Source organism: Bidens hawaiensis, unplaced genomic scaffold (assembly GCF_021521415.1).
Source record: "Bidens hawaiensis isolate Kalapana, Puna unplaced genomic scaffold, B.hawaiensis_p1.1 tig00015384_1, whole genome shotgun sequence".
Classification (NCBI taxonomy): domain Eukaryota; kingdom Viridiplantae; phylum Streptophyta; class Magnoliopsida; order Asterales; family Asteraceae; genus Bidens; species Bidens hawaiensis.
The window spans coordinates 239,432-258,126 of record NW_027492372.1 but is presented as its reverse complement, the minus strand read 5'-3'; the positions used below and the strand labels follow the sequence as shown (position 1 = coordinate 258,126).

The window sequence follows — 18,695 nt, the reverse complement described above, 5'->3', positions numbered from 1 at the left end:
CTTCTTTGACAAACCCTACTCAACCCTGCCTTCTTCAACAATCCAACAACTGCAACTAATTTGGAGACTACATAAAAAACAACAACGATGAACTAATCAAGAAACAATAAAATACCTGCGGTACTGTTGATATTTTACTCGATCGGAGGTACACGGTGGTAATGCGTAAACGACTTTCGGAATTGAACCTGCAACTCAGACAGGCGACGGTCGGTCCAGCTGCGCTACTGCACCAACAAAAATAGAACGATGGTGAAGGTGAAACCCTAGCAACTGCTAACGGTGACGCGACGGCCTAAGAGACGGATCAGCGTGTTCTCGTGTGATCCCGAACCTAAGCTCTAGATACCACTTGTTAGGATTAAACACACACACGAACTGAAGCAAACACAAAAGCAATAAACGAACACGAGGATTTAACGTGGTTCGGTCTAAACTGACATACGTCCATTGGTGGCAACTATGTATTTTTTATTGAGTGACAATGATTAAAAGTACAAAAGCATTACATATATAGAGATATAATTAAGGTTTGTATCTTATTAATTAAACAAGAAATCTAAAGTTCTAAACTAGGTCAGACTTCGGTCTGGCCAACGTACTTCGCCCGTCTGCACTTTGAACTTCAAATAATAAACCGTGCCACACAAGACCTACGAACCCAACATAATTATCATGTGTATTTATTAAATGTCACCACATCCTTGATATTAACTTCGTATGTTTTTCATTTTAAAACAACTTTTATTAACCCCAACACCGATTTTTAAAAGGAGGTTTGGCGTAACTTGTTGCACGTTCACATACATTTTTATTGTACTTGAGTCCTTTTTAAATGAGCTAAATTGATAATTTGAAAAAGAAAATACTATGCTCGTTCAGTAGCTAAATTAGTTACCTTTAACTTAGCTAACTCATCAAATCATAAGACCTGTAAAAACTAGGTGTTGCAAACGGATTGCGGTCCAAGGGGCCGTTAAAATGTTAAATTTTTAATTTGATTTATAGCTTAATCGGAAATGCTTAGAATTCATATAATTCCGTTTAAAAATTCTATGGAAATTTGATTACAACGATAGCTGAAGATTATATGCAACTTGTCCAACAGTAGCAAGCAAGCAAAATTGTAAGTCACTACTGAAAAATGATAACTTATGTACGTCTTCAGTGGAAACTAATCTGGTCTAAATACACAATTAAGATAGATTTTCAAGTGAAATACAAATACGAAACTGAAAAAGATTTATGTATTTTGTCATATTACATCCTTTGAACTTGTTCGTGACATAACCAAATTCGGAAATTTAGAGAAATTCAAAGGGAAAAATTTTGCAGCAACAAAAGAGGACACATTTCCTCTTAACTTCTTAAGCACCCTAATAAAGGTGGCATATGTTATGAGCATGCCTATGCAGAACTAATGGGATGGAACTTTGAATATATAAGAAGAAGGTATACACGGGAGAGCGATTACTACATCTGTTTTGGATACATCCTATATGGTATGTCTAATTCCTGATATCAGTCAAGATCAGTGATGGACCCAGGATTTTTTTTGACAATGAGGTCCCATTTTTTTCGGTGTTCAAATTTTTTTGGTCGAGTTGGGTTAGGTCGAGTCGAGGCGAGAAACATAATTTTGAAACAATATCATAATAAAACACACAAAATAAGGAAGGTTTTTCAAATCAATTTTCATAGGAGTGTTACTTGAAGAAAATGATGGCTCTAACTTTCTTTTCAATTATTCTTGCATAATTAGCCCTTAAATTAAAGTTTTTAACAAAACTAAATACCAATCTAACAACAATATACAACATACAATTACCAATATAAGTATATAATTAGATAAAATCAATCAACTAAATAGCCCTAAAATAACCTGAGACAAAATCAGAGAGCCAAGAGTGATAAGAGCCGAAAGAGGTGAAGGGTAGCTGAAGAGTCGAGAACGGGGGGGGGGGGGGGACGACGACGTGATTGTCGGGGGATGTTGCCTGAAAGTTGAGATGTGTGTACTGGGATGTGCCAATGTCTACTTTTTTAGTGTTATGACATATGCTTTTAAAACCCTTAAGTAAATGTTGTGTAAATTAAAAAAACTAGGAAAACATTAGAAATCGGAGAATGGTTAAGCTCAAACCCGGCCGGAACCCTTCAAGAGTTAAACAAGGAACTTGTCACTAAATCAGATAAGTAATGATATTATGGGTCCAAGTATTATTTCTTATGGGATAAGAATCCACTAACCATTATTTATCTTTTTTTTTTCAAAAATATATCGCTTCTACTAAATTTTTAAAAAATATTGATGTCTCGAGACCCCGATCGTGACTATGTGGTCCGCCCTGATCAATGTGTTCAGTTCTCAAATGAATTGTGAGATTCCCCTTGAATCATCAAATCATTTTTTACGGAAAAGTTTAATTTTTAATTGCATACCTGCGAAGTACTTTAATCTAAGTCTATTTGTCGTGAAGGGTTTAATGTTATGGTGATGTGGCCTTCTCTTAACACCGACTACATCGCGCGAGAGTGTTATGTAGGAGGCAGTAATACATTAAAGAGCATGATAACGGGTAACGGTGGCTCCACCCACTAACAAAATCAAACATTATTTCTTCCACCATCATAACTAGCTAGCTAAAGCTAACTAACCCACAACGCCCTCGTTGACAGGTAAGCTAGTTAAACGACAACTCATAACCTAACAGTGATTAGATACATGCATTGATTCAGAGAGTTATCAAAATCGGATTAAAATACGAAGAGACTAGTTTCTATTGTTTTTCTAACACTTGTTCCTATACCACTTTCTCGAATTTATTTATGTGTTAAAGGTAAATTTTTTACTTGTAAGTATATCATGACAATAAAAATCATATCGTCAACCAATAACAAATTCAAGTAGGATACAAATTTAGGTTTGCAAAATGTCAAAGAAAATGAAATGTATCCTGGCCCAGATTCTCACCAGCCAACAACAAAGGGGCCACAACAATAATATTAGTTTCCAACCTCATGCATCAAATCCTTCTATAAATACAAACCTCCAACACACTAGTTTCCTCATCTCTTCAAATCTAATTAAAATGGCTTCAAAAACATTCCTTCTTCTTGCCTTGGCTTTTGCAGTCGTTCTTCTCATTACCTCAGAAGTAGTCTCTGCCTCCAACAGTAAGTATAATTGTTAATTTTAGGTTCTATGTCGTTAGATCGAACATATAAACTTAATTAACTCCAAACATGTTTTGGGCATGTTCACACACAAAGTTTGTAGAACTCTTACAGGTGGACAAATTAATTGAATATGCCTTTCATACTGTAACGTTTAGAGAAATTAATTAACATCACAAAGTGTTCAATCTACAATACTATTATATATGCGTATTTATAGTGTGAAATTATATAGTAGTGTCATACGTAAAGTTCGCTTTTTCGCTCTCTCTCTTCTATTAAGTATTTTGTCATGTGCCGATGATGTACGGTAAAGCGTAAAATTTGATTTCCCATCTCTTTGCTATTAAATAAGAGTGATTAATTTTATTTAATTTAGCAAATAATTTGACTACACCATAAGCATATTCTATAATATTTTTTATAAAAGAAATATATAATATGTTATTCAAAATAAATACTTTATAATAACTATATATTAATTTGTATAATACACATGTTTCTAACCTAATTATAAATAATATGTAAAATGATGCAGGTGAGATTGACGGGCGTGGAGGATACAACGAAGGCGGACGTGGAGGATACAATGGCGGTGGACGTGGAGGGTACAACGAGGGCGGACGTGGAGGATACAATGGTGGCGGACGTGGAGGTGGAGGATACAACGGTGGCGGACGTGGAGGATACAACGGTGGTGGAGGTGGAGGGCATGGCAAAGGTGGTGGTGGTGGACGTGGAGGGTACGAGGGTGGACGTGGAGGACACAATGGCGGCGGGCGTGGTGGACACAAGGGTGGTGGTGGAGGAGGACATGGAAACACAGAAACTCAAAACTAATGATGTATAAGTGGAGAATATGATGAAACATAAGTAATAATATTGGTCACGTGTTAAAAGATGTTTCATCATGCTATCATGTATGTTATGTATGTAATAATAATTGCATGATTTCTTTGACAAGAAACATGCAATTAATACGTGGAAAATAAGAGTGGGCTTACGAATCAAATTATGTATAACTAGTGGTTTACAGGTTGGTAAAACTCGGGCGTATTGTAGGTCCTGGCTTTGAGGCGGCAAGTCGCACGAATTCGGTCAGTTTTGGTTATGTGCGTTATGACATCAAAACTAAAAACAAAAACAATTTAAAAACTAAGGTGGACCAATAGGTAGGCGTTGGTTAGTAAAGCTCTGGCTTTGGTAAATCCAAGAGTTGTCGATCTCGGGCGTTAAGGCTATGAGTCTATACAATTTGGTCGGTCTCTGTCACGTTCTTTACAAATTTGGTGAGTCTATACAAATTTGGTCGATACCGATACTAAAATAAAATGTGATGATTGTACCCAAATTTGATCGGTTTCACTTAACAACGCAATTATCTTGTCCACACAAAAATAATGTTGAAAGACTAATAGCAAGAAATCCTTTATTTATTTGTTCCATCAAATATGTTTTAGAAAGCCTAACACAATTGAAAAAAAGAAACCAATATACCATATACATAAAACATAAATAAGACAATTAAATTAAAAAACCATCATTTGGCATCATGAGGGATTCGAACTCTGCTTCCAAACTGGTACATACACTTACCCAAACCAACAAAATCATCCCACCAACACCAATGCACATGCTAACTTTCAAAACCATTACTATATATACAAAAACAAAAATAGCTCACTTTGTGACACCAAAGTTCTCTTTTATACTAATTATTAATTAGTGTGTACCTCAGTGTGTACCCACGCACGTTGCACGTGGAACTTGGCAACAAACCCAAATATTAATATATACATATGTATATACAAACACATCATGACGACTATCACTTTCACACAACAAAAAAGGTTTATCTAAGTATCAAATGAACTTGGCCGGTATCGATTCGGCTCATTTCGATATTGATTTACAATAATAAAAAAAATACTTTATGGCGAATACGACTTCGTTTTTAATGAATCTTATATACTTTATTGCGAATAAAAATCTTGTTTTAACGGTGTGACATAGATATATATAAACATGTTGTGTCATCCTAATTTATAAATATATGTTCAATGTTATAAAATAATTAATAAATTAAATATATAAATAATGACAAAAAATAATTGTGGGAAGAAAAACAAATATCACACAAATTAAAACCATGAAAATTTGAGAGGCTAAAATACAAAATAAACAAAGTAGCAAAACTAGATATTGAAGATTCAATTAAAATATTTTGAAACTTGGATGGGCTAAGTTAACACAATTTAAATCTCAAGGACTAATGTTGTCAAAGCTTTAAGGTTATTGTAGCTTTAGATTTGCCTTTATATATAATATATAATAATATAATATGATTACGTATACCTGCATGCATGCTTTGTTATTGACTCATTGTTGGCAAAGAATCGGTATATGAAACTAATCATGCTTGGACAAGGCCAGTCGTGGGCCAACGAAACCAGGTTCGTCATTAAGCCCACACTTAATTAAGCCTTCTAAATTAAAAACAAAAAGAAACTTATATAGAGGTGTTACTATAATGGGCTAAGTAAAGTAAAATATGTAACGATATGATGATAAACTTGATTGTTGCTAACTTGTAGGTCGTAAAGTGGTGCTCAAGACTTGTAATAATCATTTTTTTATATTAATGAAATGGTCATAAATTCTAATTTTGATTTAGGTCTCCAAAATCGTTTAGCCATCTTATAGAATGGAACTCATACAATACTTCGGTTATTCGATAAATAAATACACATTAACCTACCTAATTCCTATATTAACAAATATTATTCAAACTTTAACTTTGAAGTATGATCAGGATAAATCCAAAATTACTTAAGTAATAAAAAATACGATCCGCTAATTGAAAAAAAATGAACAAAATTAAAGGTAAAAAGAAAATAAAATATATAATACATATAATGAGAAGTCTAGAATCTTAAATTTAAAAATTCAAAAAATCTCTTTATATACAACATTTGTCATAATTGTTTTGACTTATTATGGATGCTACGATTAATGAGATGAGAGATTAGAGAATTAAAAATGAATTATAACCATTTTTTAAAATTATTATAACCCGTAACCCGTGGATATGTAAGATAAATAAGATGAGAAATTAAAAAATTAGAAAGAAAATTATAACCCATTTGTTAAAAATTATATTGGCTCATGACTCATGGATAGATAGGATAAATAAGATGATGGATTAGATAATTATAAAGAAAATTATTACCCATTTGTCAAAATGGTTTTGCCCCATAAACCATGGATATATAGGATGAATGAGAAGAGAAATTAGACCAATAATGAATGTGAGATTGTCACATCATCCTCATTATTTTCTTTTATTAGTATAGTTAGAGTTGGATAAGGAAAAAAGATATCCAAGCTTTTTAATTGTTTGAAGCAACTCATTAAAACATTAATTTCTTTATAGCAAAAATCAACGCACTTTCATTTTAGGTTTAAAATTCGTATAAGTGTTTATAACTTTTAAAATTAAATGGCCTAATTATATTAAACAAATATAAAACTCCCTTGCCCCTCTAGTGCCCCTTTTGCGCCACACCGGTCGCAACATTCCATGCCCTTGCTAGCCACATGGCCAGGCTAAGCATCCATTTATCACCACCGCAACACATAATCTTATTTATTAAATTTTTCAGTTTAACAATTAATGAAAAATAATAATACCACACGGATTTAAATTTAAAACATCATCCTTAAAAGGTAAAGAAACCGCAAAGTGCTATTTACTATTCATGATTCATTAGTTTTATTACTTTGCAGAATTTAAAATTCAAACTAGTTTATAGGTAAGTATATTAGATAAATGGGTGATATTATATTTATCGTATTGACGTGTCGATATCATATACAACGTTGGATGTGGCGGAGGTTATACGGCATGGTTGCTGGAATTGATAGTCTAGATCACAATGAACTCTCATGCTTTGTCTATATGTTTTCGTATTTGCAGTTACACAGTGTAATTCAGAAATTGCTTCGTATATATGTTTCCAATGGCGTCAGCGTGATATGTCTCCATTCACATTGACACCGATCAATTACACATAGTCTAATTGCTTTGTCTATATATATGTTTTTATATTTGCTTTTCAAGAAATAAAAAAAAAAGTAAATAAAACTCAATGTTGCCACGATCTTTAGACAGATAATCGTTTAGATCCTGGCATCCTGCATAAATCAGGCTATTTTGTTTTCTTCAGTCTGATCGATGAGTCAACAAGTATAGATTATTAATGATCGTAGACCATTTAGTATTATTATCCATAAGAATGCTTGACCATACCATGAATAGAGGCTGTGGCCAAATCCACTTTTGCCATGTATGTGTCTATAAGTCAAAAACTTGTCACGGGTTGGGACATAAAATTAATTAATTTGTAACTACCTTTTTGACTTAAATCTCCAATTTTAAATTACAATTCATACTCCTTTAGTTTAAAAGTTAAAACAAATATTTGTATTTTGAATTGTGTAACATCTTAACATGGTGTTTATTACAATAACATCTTACTGTATTAAGCATGTGTCACTGCTAAGAAGACCATGCTCCACAACATGGTGTAAGAATTGAGGTCCGAATTTAGCAAAAACGGATGAGGTTATGTTGTGGGGGAAGTTTGTGCTTGCAAACTTTGAAGCGGACGGGGGATGGTGCCCAGCTCTATCACTCTCTCACATCACAAATATACGTACATATAATTTTAATAGAAAGATTATATAGTTTTATTAAAGTACATCCTGAAAATAGAAATGTATATATGAACAATTAAAGGAGAACTTGGATTTCATGTGTTGTACTGCAAGCTATTTCAGTGGTATATTTAAGGAGTGTTTGAAATTGTTTATTTTCACTAACTTATAATAACTTTTTAAAAAGTAATAAGGTGTTTGTGATTGCTTTTGATGTGAGAGGAAAAAGTTAATAAGTTACATTTTTATAATTATTAACTTATTGAAAATTATAAGGAAAATAAGAAATCCCAAACACCACGAGTAGGTTTTGGCATTGAGGGGATTATGGTGTTGGGAGACATGTGTGTTGTAGCCGTGAAAGTTTCTACCAACTCAAGGTTTTTATTTGTAAACGTGTCTTGCTCTCCATTACTTCAAGTCTTCATTAATTGTTTCACTGGGAGGATTTTTTTCGCCATTCCATCCCGGGTGCCATAATTGGTTGTCGATGATTCTCTCTCTCTTTAGCCTATTCTGCCAACCATAGTAAACGCAGGTCGCTGCCGGCTTTCTTCCTCAACGATTGCAGTGGCGGATCCAGGAAATTTTTTCGTAGGAGTCGGAAATTTTTTGGGTTATTACACACACACATATATATATATATATATTATCGGTCCGGATTGACTGTTCCGATCGGGTCAAATAAGTTCGGGTCATAAAAATAAAGGGAATTAAATGAAATACCATTACAAATGCAAAATTAAAATTAAAATACAATATATTTAAAGTTGTTCTTTACTGGTGACATTTTTTGAAATCTACTTAAAATATCATTTACATTGACATTCCTAAACAAGAATTTATCAATGACACAAATTTAGTTATCGTTTAAATTTTGATCACCAATCGATTTCGTTAACATTACTTTAGTTGATTTTAAATTCTTTATACAACAAAAAATATTATTTATTAGAACAAAAACAATGGTTAACGTATTAAAATAACGGACAAAAAAATCATCATCATCATCATCGTACTCAGTATATCCCACCAATAGCAAAGCTATGATAGGGTCTGAGGAGTGTAAGATGTAGACAGCCTTACCTCTACCCTTTAGGAATAGAGATGCTGCTTCCGGTGAGAACATCGGCTCGATAGTAGTTTTGCATCAAGCCTTGGATATAAGGCACATAACACTCAACCATCGGGACACCGCTGATAGTGCATGTACCCTTGTCTTTCGGCTATCAACGCTACCACATGATGCCTGATTAACCTTCCGTCACTTTTAGCGTTATTTTCATGAGATTAGTAAAATAACGTCAAAACTAGTGCAATTTCACTTTTGTCCACCCGAGGGTTCACACATATATACATTATACGAGCGCACCGCAAGTATGGCGTAAACGGACAAAAAAATAATTTAAAATTGTAATAAAAGAAAAAAAAGGCTCCGGTCAAAATATATATAACCCAAAAAGGCTAATTTGTTTATATTTAACTAAATGTTTGTGGGCCTTGAAACAAACGTTTATGGCCCAATACATAACTAATATTAGGGTTTCTTGACTTCTTCTTCCTCACTTCCTCTTTTCTGCAAGTTGTATTGTTCTGAAGATACGATGACCGGATAAATGTGGCAAAGTTTCACTGAGGCTTTCGCGTATGCTCATTAGTCATCACCCATCTAATTTCATAGGGGTTGGTTGAGATTTTAACACTCTAATAGCACTATAAAAGAAAATTTCACAGGGGTCAGCTGACCCCCTCCCATAAGGGTAGGTCCATCCCGCTTACCTTTTAATCGAGCAAAACCATCACTTAATCCAAGTTTTTATGGCTGAAATCGATCAAAGCTATATGTTGTTTTAGTTACCACATGATTATCATCTTCTTTGTTCGATTTTCAACCCTTAACCCTTAGATTGATGATAAACCTGATTGTTGCTAACTTGTAGATCATAAGTGGTGCTCAAGACTTGAATTTTAACCATTAGGTTTCCACACACCTTAGACGAGGTTACATCAATTTAGGTATTATCAATGGAAAAACTTACAATATTGTTTTTTTTAATTTAAATTACTTGTTAACACAATGACGGTGGTTCATCAACGTAACCAATAACCTAATACAGAAATTACAACCAACCATTTTAAACTACCACCTCTACATATAGTGTTAATAATTAGTAAGTGCATGAATTAACGTATTTTTCTAAATGCTAAATTATATAGCAAACAAGCTAGTTTGTGACGAGTTTTTTTCCCTCCCCGCAATGCGGGGTTTAAAAACTAGTTTATATAATTACAATTTCGGGTGAGTTACAGATTTGGTTGTTGTACCTTCTTCATCATCTAATATACTATCTTGAGTTTACTGCCTTTGGACTGCACATGCTACCTGTCCTTCAACGCATTCTCCTCGTTTGCCATCCCAAATCTCCTACACCTCTTCACAAGCGGGAGCTAATTGTAGGAACAAAGCAGGAAGATGTTGTGCCTTAATCTATCAACTTGGATAGTTCGACGCTTCTTCTGTTATTTCAGAAGCCCCCCCCCCCCTTTTCCAAACACATCGGAAAAAAGAAGCCGTATGTATAATCAGTTCATTTAAACCTTGTTTTCCGTAATTTTGCTACTTCATGTTACTGCGTGGGATACGAATTGTGTTATGGATTTTTGTATCTCAAGTAAAGAAATCATCCCCTATTTTGTGTTTTATTTTTCAAAAACTAAAATAGGGAAATTGTGTGTGGGTTTTCTTTACCGTTGGGTTTTACAATTTGGTCTTGGGTTCATCAATATGTTTTATCTATGGGCACAACCTCTAATGTTAAACTTTAGGCAAGTGAATCAAGAACCCAAACGTAATATTTGTAAAACTCTCTACGACTCTTTTTATTAAGAAGACAACAAACGAGAGAAACATTATAATACTGGTAAATTGAACGTAGGGTATATGTAAACCCATGATTCCTTTTCTATACTAATTAAATACAGAATTTGAATCCAAAACAAATATGTTTAAATAAAGTAAGACTAACTTATCTCATAATAATAATAATAAACTAATTATTATATTAAATATCCTACAAGATACAAGGAGCTTTCAATCTGATTTGGTATTGGACACGTTTAACATACGCTAGGTGACGCGATTTCCTTGAGCTTTTGTTTTTTACTTCAAATATTTACTTGGTAGTGATGCTAACCAGAAGTAGTTTTTTGCGGAGGAATCTTGCTCAAATATCATGTTATGGATTCTCATATCATTTTGTAGAATATTGAGGTTATTGATTCTTGGTTTTAATTATTGTAGTATTTAAAGTCCTTAAATTTTACTTTTGATATTAGCAAATTGTCTTATTACTCATTACATGTTCACCAGTGTGATCGTTAGCATGGATCAAAATCATAGTTTGGTGCAACAAATGATTAAAAAGAAACACTAGAATTTGTAGTGAGTTCATTCTAGTGAGTGGTTGTTCGATCAGAAGTTGCTCATTCTAGGTGAGTTCATAAATCATAATTACAACTTTCATATTTTCACAAGATACACTAGAATTTGTAGACAAATTATTTACTGTGTTATATTCAAACGGGTCAATGGGTGGTTGTTTCTTGATGTCACAGTAGCAACAAAATATACCACATTTGCTGTTGCTTATATATACTGCATTTAAAAAATGATTGCAACATTTGACAAGGGTTTAATTGATTGGATTTTGTTACTACTTTTCATTTAACTAAAATAAAGGATCCAGTTACAACGGAGAGACAGGTAAGCGGGCAACAAGTTGCGCCGCCACCACCTTTTGAATGATGAATCTCTTCATGGATTTATTGAGAGCAGATTCAGGATTTCATGGAAGATTTGAGTGTTAGAGGTGGAAGAATTTTATTGTGGTTGCAGTTTTTCAAGGAGTGTTCATATATGTAGTTGCAAAACATGTTTAATGTGCCGCAACACGTAAATGTTTACTTTGATTTAAATTCGATCTTCTGAATGTCAACCAAGTTATGTTTCCCAATATATGAATGTAAATCAAGTCATCTTTACTAAACTCAAATACTTGAGTATTTTTTATATAGTTGCGGCGGGTAGGTTAGAGATAAAAGAACCGCAAGTCTCAACCGCAATGCGCAGGTAGGCTAATTAGTAGAACGAATAATTCCACCCGGGTCATAATACTAGTTAACAAACAATACAAATCAGTATCAGTAAACAAATATTAATATTTGGGGTCCCAAAAACTTAAATAAGGATGTGACGCAGTACAGGATAAGAATGTATTGCAAAATGTTAAAAGAAAATGAAATATATCATGGCCCAGATCTTCACCGGCCAACGATAGATGGACCATATCAATGATTTAAAATTTCATTCTCATGCATAAAATTTTTCTATAACATTTTGTTGCTTAAAAAAGTTCAAAATTAATTTGTTAAAAAATTTAAATATAAAAATAAAACAAAGTGTTAAAGTTAATCTTACAAACGAACGGAAGGTTTTGTTACTTTTGTAACTGTCAATTGGATTCTATGAAAATTGAAAAGCCATGCACATGTAAATTACTTACATAGGTAGTCATCAAATTGTGATGGCGTTTTTGAGGCCAAAACGTCGGATTACACTGCTCAACCCCAATCCACCCCCCCCCCCCCCCACCCACCCACCCCCGGATTTTGGACACATTTTGGGGATGAACTTTGTGGATACAACGTTGATGGAAACACCATTTGGTCAAACTATCCGTTTACCAGCGGCTATTTTATTAAAAAAAAATTATATACTTCATCCACATTCCACAACACAAAAACCTTGTTATCCTCTTAACCTGTGTTTCATTATTTTAAAACCACAACACAAAAACCTTCTCATCCTTTTAACACTATCTTTATTATTATTCAAAATACTCACCAAATGAAGCAACCAAATCCTCAACCGATAGACTCATGAAGAGGGACTCACGAAGAAGAGGTAATGCTTGGGTCTATTTTTCTGAAGACTTGGACCTGTGAAACAACGAAAGTCGGGATTTCGGCCATGAGTTTGTAACTACTTTGTTTCAGATGGGGATCAAGCGATCTTACAAAGCACCAAGTGTGTTCTAAGGACCCTATCTACTATGCAAATCAATGGAATCATGTAATTATACTCAAATTGTAGAATGATCTGACCTTACTACTATATATAATTAGAACTTTGATGTCGCAAATGTCCTATTGGGTCACTTGGTGACACCGTGTAAGTCTATGATTTTTTTTTCGTTCTGTTTAGTTCAGTTACCATAACCAACATAACGGAAATCGACCAAAAGCCATTTTTTTTGTTTTAGTCCGGTACCATAATGCCCGACCGGATTTGTGTCGACCTGCCGCCTGAAGACCCGTGACGACAATGCTTGGGTTTTACCAACGCATAAGTTTAACGACGCCCCCCCCCCCAAATTGGTCACTGGTTCACTTTAATTTTTATATATATATATATATATATATATATATATATTGTTGTTTAGCTCCGATAATGTAGCGAGTGTAATTGAAACCGACCGAATTCGTGTCGAGTTACCGTCTCAGGATCGACAACGCTTCGACACGTGGCGTCACATTAACAGAGAGACTATTTTCATTTTAGGGGTATAGCGGTTTATAGCCCAAAATCCCCCCCCCACCCACCCCAACCCCCAACACACTTATCGCCCGAATATCGTCCGGGGGCTGTGTTTTCGCCCTTTGTCGCCCAAAATCCAACCCATTTGTCGTCCACTACGCATAGTCTAATTGGTTTATGTTTTTTTTTGTTGTAGGATCGACCGATCATTTGCCGACATGTATAACTTAATATTACTACACTAATTATTATGTATTATCATCAATATGATTGTTTGGTCGCGTAGGCTGTGACCAAATCAACTTTGGCTGGATGTACATATGTCAAAAACATTTCACGGGTTGGTACATAAAATTAATTAAATAGGAAATACCATTTTGACTTATATATATATCTCCGGCTCTCCGCATTAAATACCGTTCATACTCCTTTACATAAAAACAGATATATTTAACTTTAATAATTGCGTGACAAAATTACTTTATATTTAAGTCGTATTTATCCTCTGTATTACGAGGTTTAAGTTATTCGTTTTCAATATATACTTTTATTTAATTTTATTTATTGTAAAAAGTAAATAATATACTTAGAGTTAATTGATGAAATAGTTTCACAAATAAATAAGATATTATAATCCGGTTTAAAGGTTATCTAGATATGGTGAAACTCATGTCTCGTTTATTATTTTTTTTTCTATAAAACTATTTCCTAATTATAAATAATATCTTTTTTAAATTAAATATTAAAATTTATTATATTTCTGTTTTATAAGATTTTCATATCAAATATTTGATAAGATTAATTTTTAATATTGTTAGATGTTATAACTCGTTAAGGTCTATCTAGAAAATGCGAACGGCAAAATTTTTCAGCAACAACAGAAGACGCATTTTCTCTTAAGCAGCCTAAAGGTGGCATGTCTGATTCTCTTAGAAGGTATACACGGGGGAGCAATGACTGCGTACATCTGTTTTGGATACATCTGTATGGTATGTCTGATTCCCTCTTTGCTATCAATCAAGATGTTCAATTCTTAGAAGGAATTGTGAAATTTCCCTTGAATCACAAATCATTTTTAAAGAAAAGTATATATTTAATTGCATAATCTTTTCATGTCGTATCTGACCACAGATACGTGTGAAATACTTTAATCAAAGGCTATTTGTCATTGACTGATTGAATATTATGGTGATGTGGCCTTCACTTAACATCGGCCACATCGAATGTTATGCAGGAGGCAATAATACATTAAAGAGCATGATAACGGATACATAATGGCTCAACCCAGTAACAAAATCAAACTTTTTTTTTTGTTTTCTTTTATTTCCTTCACCATCATAATTAGCTAGCTAAAGCTAAATAACCCACAACGCCCTGGGTTAACAGGTCCAGATAGTTAAAGCCCCTACCTATGTGGCAATAATGTGACTCTTTAACTAGTCCTTACTAGTTAAACCACAACACAAGTAGGGCGAAGCTTGGATATATACATCAAGGGGCCGGACTCAATATGTGTTAAAATTTTCATAAACAAGAGGGGGCCTGACTCAAAATTTATGTAAAAATCGGGTAAATTTACACTATGTATTAAATTTTTGACTGTAAAAGAATAAATTTACACTAGCGAGAAAAAACTATGGAGGTGTCGGGGCCACCCTGGCCCCCACTAAGGTACACCTTTGCACAACACATAACCTAATAGCTAGTGATTAAATAAATGCATGAATTAGAGAATTATTGAAATCGGATTAAAATTTGTAGAGACTAGTGTATATTGTTTTTTAACACTTGTTGTGTGTGGAGGACCACATTTTGGGACCTCCAGTGGAGGTTGGATTTCTTCCCTATGCGTTGCGGAGGCTTAGGAATTTTCTCGGCTGGGGATGTCTCCGCATATGCATTTGTGGCTTCCAGGTCTCAGTCGTGGAAATTGCAGGACCACGTCTTGCGAAATGCTGGTGTTACGGGGGTAGATCCTGACTACTCTTTTGCACTTGGTAATATTGGAACAACTCTCCCGAACCTTGATATAGGTGGTTTTACTGATAAGGAGACCGCCCCCAAGAAACCTCAACAAACCTTGGCGAGTGCTCTTTATGGTAAACACGTACATGATTTGGAGGAGCTATTCGATAGACCCCGAGACAAAAGGCAGTTTTAGCTTGTCTCAAGGGGGCTCATGCCCAGGATTTTTTGACTGTTGTGCCCATTGAAGGTCTTGGGCAACGGATGTCGGCAGTTGAATACAGCGCCATCCTTAAATACCGGCTTATGATTCCCCTTTTCCCTCCAGATGAATTATGCCCCATTTGTTAAAAAGCTTGTTTGGATAGATTCGGTGAGCAAGCCCTCCACTGTAAGGAATTGTCGGGATTCAAGTATCGTCATGACTGGGTTAGAGATGTGTTATGGGATGTGCTTAGACGTGTCGGGATCTCAGCCAAGAAAGAGGCACCTGTTAACTTTTTGACTAATCCGCGTGAGGGAAGATCTACCATGTGTCCTGCGGATGTTCTTGTGTTTGGCTGGGCAGGGGGTAAGCATGCGTGTGTTGACCTCACTGGGGTATCCCCGTTGGTGGGGCTGAGAGACAGTGGCTTCGTACCGGGACAGACGGTTTTGAGAGCGGAGTCTAGGAAGGTTGCTAAGCATGAGACATCGTGTTTGGAGAATCAGCACGTGTTCATTCCATTTACCTTCGACACTTTTGGATCCCTAGCTCCCGAGGCGGTTCGCTTCTTGGAGCGGGTGCAGAAGGTGGTCCACAGTGACTCGCAGAGCCCGAGGAACCAAGGATTTATATTTAGTAGAATAGGCTTTGCGATTCAAAAGGGGATAGCGGCGCAGCTTGTTGCCCGCTTACCCATTATCCAGATGTAGTTCGGTTTGTGTTATATATAAAAGGATCAATATTTTCTCTTAAAATTTGTAAGGAATCCTACGTGATAAAAGTACAACACTTGTTCCCATACCACTTACTCGAATTCATTTATGTGTAAAGGTAAGTTTTTTACTTGTAAGTATATTATGACAACAAAAATCATCTAATGATCAACCAATAACACAATTCAACAATTCAAGTAGGATACAAATGTATGTTTGCAAAATGAGAAAATAAAATGTATCCTGGCCCAGATTCTCACAAGCCAACAACAAAGGGACCACAGCAATAATATTAGTTTCCATCCTCATGCATCAAATCCTTCTATAAATACAAACCTCCAACACACTAGTTTCCTCATCTCTTCAAATCTAATTAAAATGGCTTCAAAAACATTCCTTCTTCTTGCCTTGGCTTTTGCAGTCATTTTCATTACCTCAGAAGTAGTCTCTGCCTCCAACAGTAAGTATAATTAGTAATTTTAGGTTTTATGTCGTTAGAGCATATAAACTTAAAGTTGGTAGAAAGTAGAACTCTTACAGATGGACGAGAAATGTGACATGAACAAATTAACTGCATCTCAAAGTGTTCAATTTATAATACTATTATATATGCATATTTATAGTGTGAAATTGTATTGTCAGGCCATATGCGGTTTTTTCTAATATGTAGAGTTGGTATTCTCACATCTTTCTCTTCTGTTAAATATTTTGTCATGTGCCGATGTACGGTGAAGTATAAAATTTTATTTTCCTCATCTATTTGCTACTCTCTCCGTCCATCTTTAAATGTTATTGTTTAAAAAACACAAAGTTTAAGATAGATTGAATGATTCCTTTTTTTGTTTACCAAATAACAGTAATGCCCTTGTAAATTGTGTCCATCAATATTGTTTATTAATGCTAGCTAGTTGTGTGTGTTTAAGGGTAAACTTGAAAATTGAGTAATAAAATTTTAAAGTAGATATTCGTAATATGACAGATAAAAAAGAAAACATGGACACTTTTAATGAGACGAATGAAGTATTAAATAAGAGTGATTAATTTTATTTTATTTGGTAAATAATTTAACTACACCATAAGCATATTCAAAAAACTTTTTTATAAAACGTCTTTGAAAAATTTTAATATGTTAGTCAAAATAAATATGTTTAAAAGTCATTTAATTAATCTGTGTAATACACATGTTTCTAACTTAGTTATAAATAATATGTAATGATGCAGGTGAGATTGACGGGCGTGGAGGATACAACAAGGGCGGACATGGAGGATACAACGGTGGTGGACGTGGAGGGTACCACGAGGGCGGACGTGGAGGATACAACAGTGGTGGACGTGGAGGATACAACGGTGGTGGAGGTGGAGGGCATGGCAAAGGTGGTGGTGGTGGACGTGGAGGGTACGAGGGTGGACGTGGAGGACACAAAGGCGGCAAGCGTGGAGGACACAAGGGTGGTGGTGGAGGACATGGAAACAAAGAAACTCAAAACTGATGATGTATAAGCGGAGAATATGATAAAACATATGTAATCATATCAGTCACGTATTAGAAGATGTTTCATTATGCTATCTTGTATATTATGTATGTAATAATAATTGCATGATTTCTTTGACAAGAAACATGTAATTAATATGTGGGAAATAAGAGTGGACTTTCGAATCAAATTATGTATAATAATAGAATATGGTTACATATACCTACATGCATTCTTTGTTATTGACTCATTGTAGGCCAATGATCAGTAAATATATGAAATTAATTATGCTTGCACAAGGCCGGCCTTAGCCGAACAAAACGCTTTAAGTCCATACTTAATTAAGTATTCCAAATTTAAAATAAAAAAAATTACATATAAATATATTATGGGGTTGGATCAAATACAAATGAAATTAACGTAATAATTGTGAGAATCAAATACAGTAATTATATATACAAGTAAAGTAATTTTGTAATAACATCATAGAGTAATTACATAATTACTTTATGATGTAATTACATAATTACTCTACTTGTATATATAACTACTCTACTTGATTCTAATAATTAGCACATTAATTCCATTTGTACGTTAATTTTCCCCAATATATTACAATGGGCTAAGTAAATTAAGTAAAAGCTGTTATGAATACATTTTAATATGGTGACTCTCCACATGCATAACCTCCTTCCATTCATTTCCTTTGTATTAATGCAATATCCTTATAAATAGATGTATCTTGTATTTGGTTATGTACATCAATAAGAATCAATCTTCTTTCTCTTTATCATCTCCATATGTGTATAAACTTAGCTAATAGGTTGTTGTTTCACAACAAAAGCTATGTA

At 34.4% G+C, this 18,695-nt stretch overlaps 1 protein-coding gene across 2 annotated transcripts; it reads left to right on the top strand.

The window, feature by feature from the left end:
* The first annotated feature begins 2,906 nt into the window (after positions 1–2,906).
* On the top strand, positions 2,907–18,066 carry LOC143549051 (uncharacterized). Of its 2 annotated transcripts, XM_077040061.1 has the most exons (3): positions 2,907–3,177; positions 3,716–3,907; positions 17,729–18,066. In XM_077040061.1, the coding sequence occupies exons 1-3, from the start codon at positions 2,934–2,936 to the stop codon at positions 17,860–17,862; spliced, it is 570 nt and encodes a 189-aa protein (XP_076896176.1). In that variant the 5' UTR covers positions 2,907–2,933; the 3' UTR covers positions 17,863–18,066. The 2 variants fall into 2 exon arrangements, with proteins under 2 accessions (XP_076896176.1, XP_076896177.1); XM_077040062.1 differs by lacking the exons at positions 2,907–3,177; positions 3,716–3,907 and adding an exon at positions 16,672–16,832 and having other exon boundaries at positions 17,594–18,066.
* The last annotated feature ends 629 nt before the right edge of the window (positions 18,067–18,695 follow it).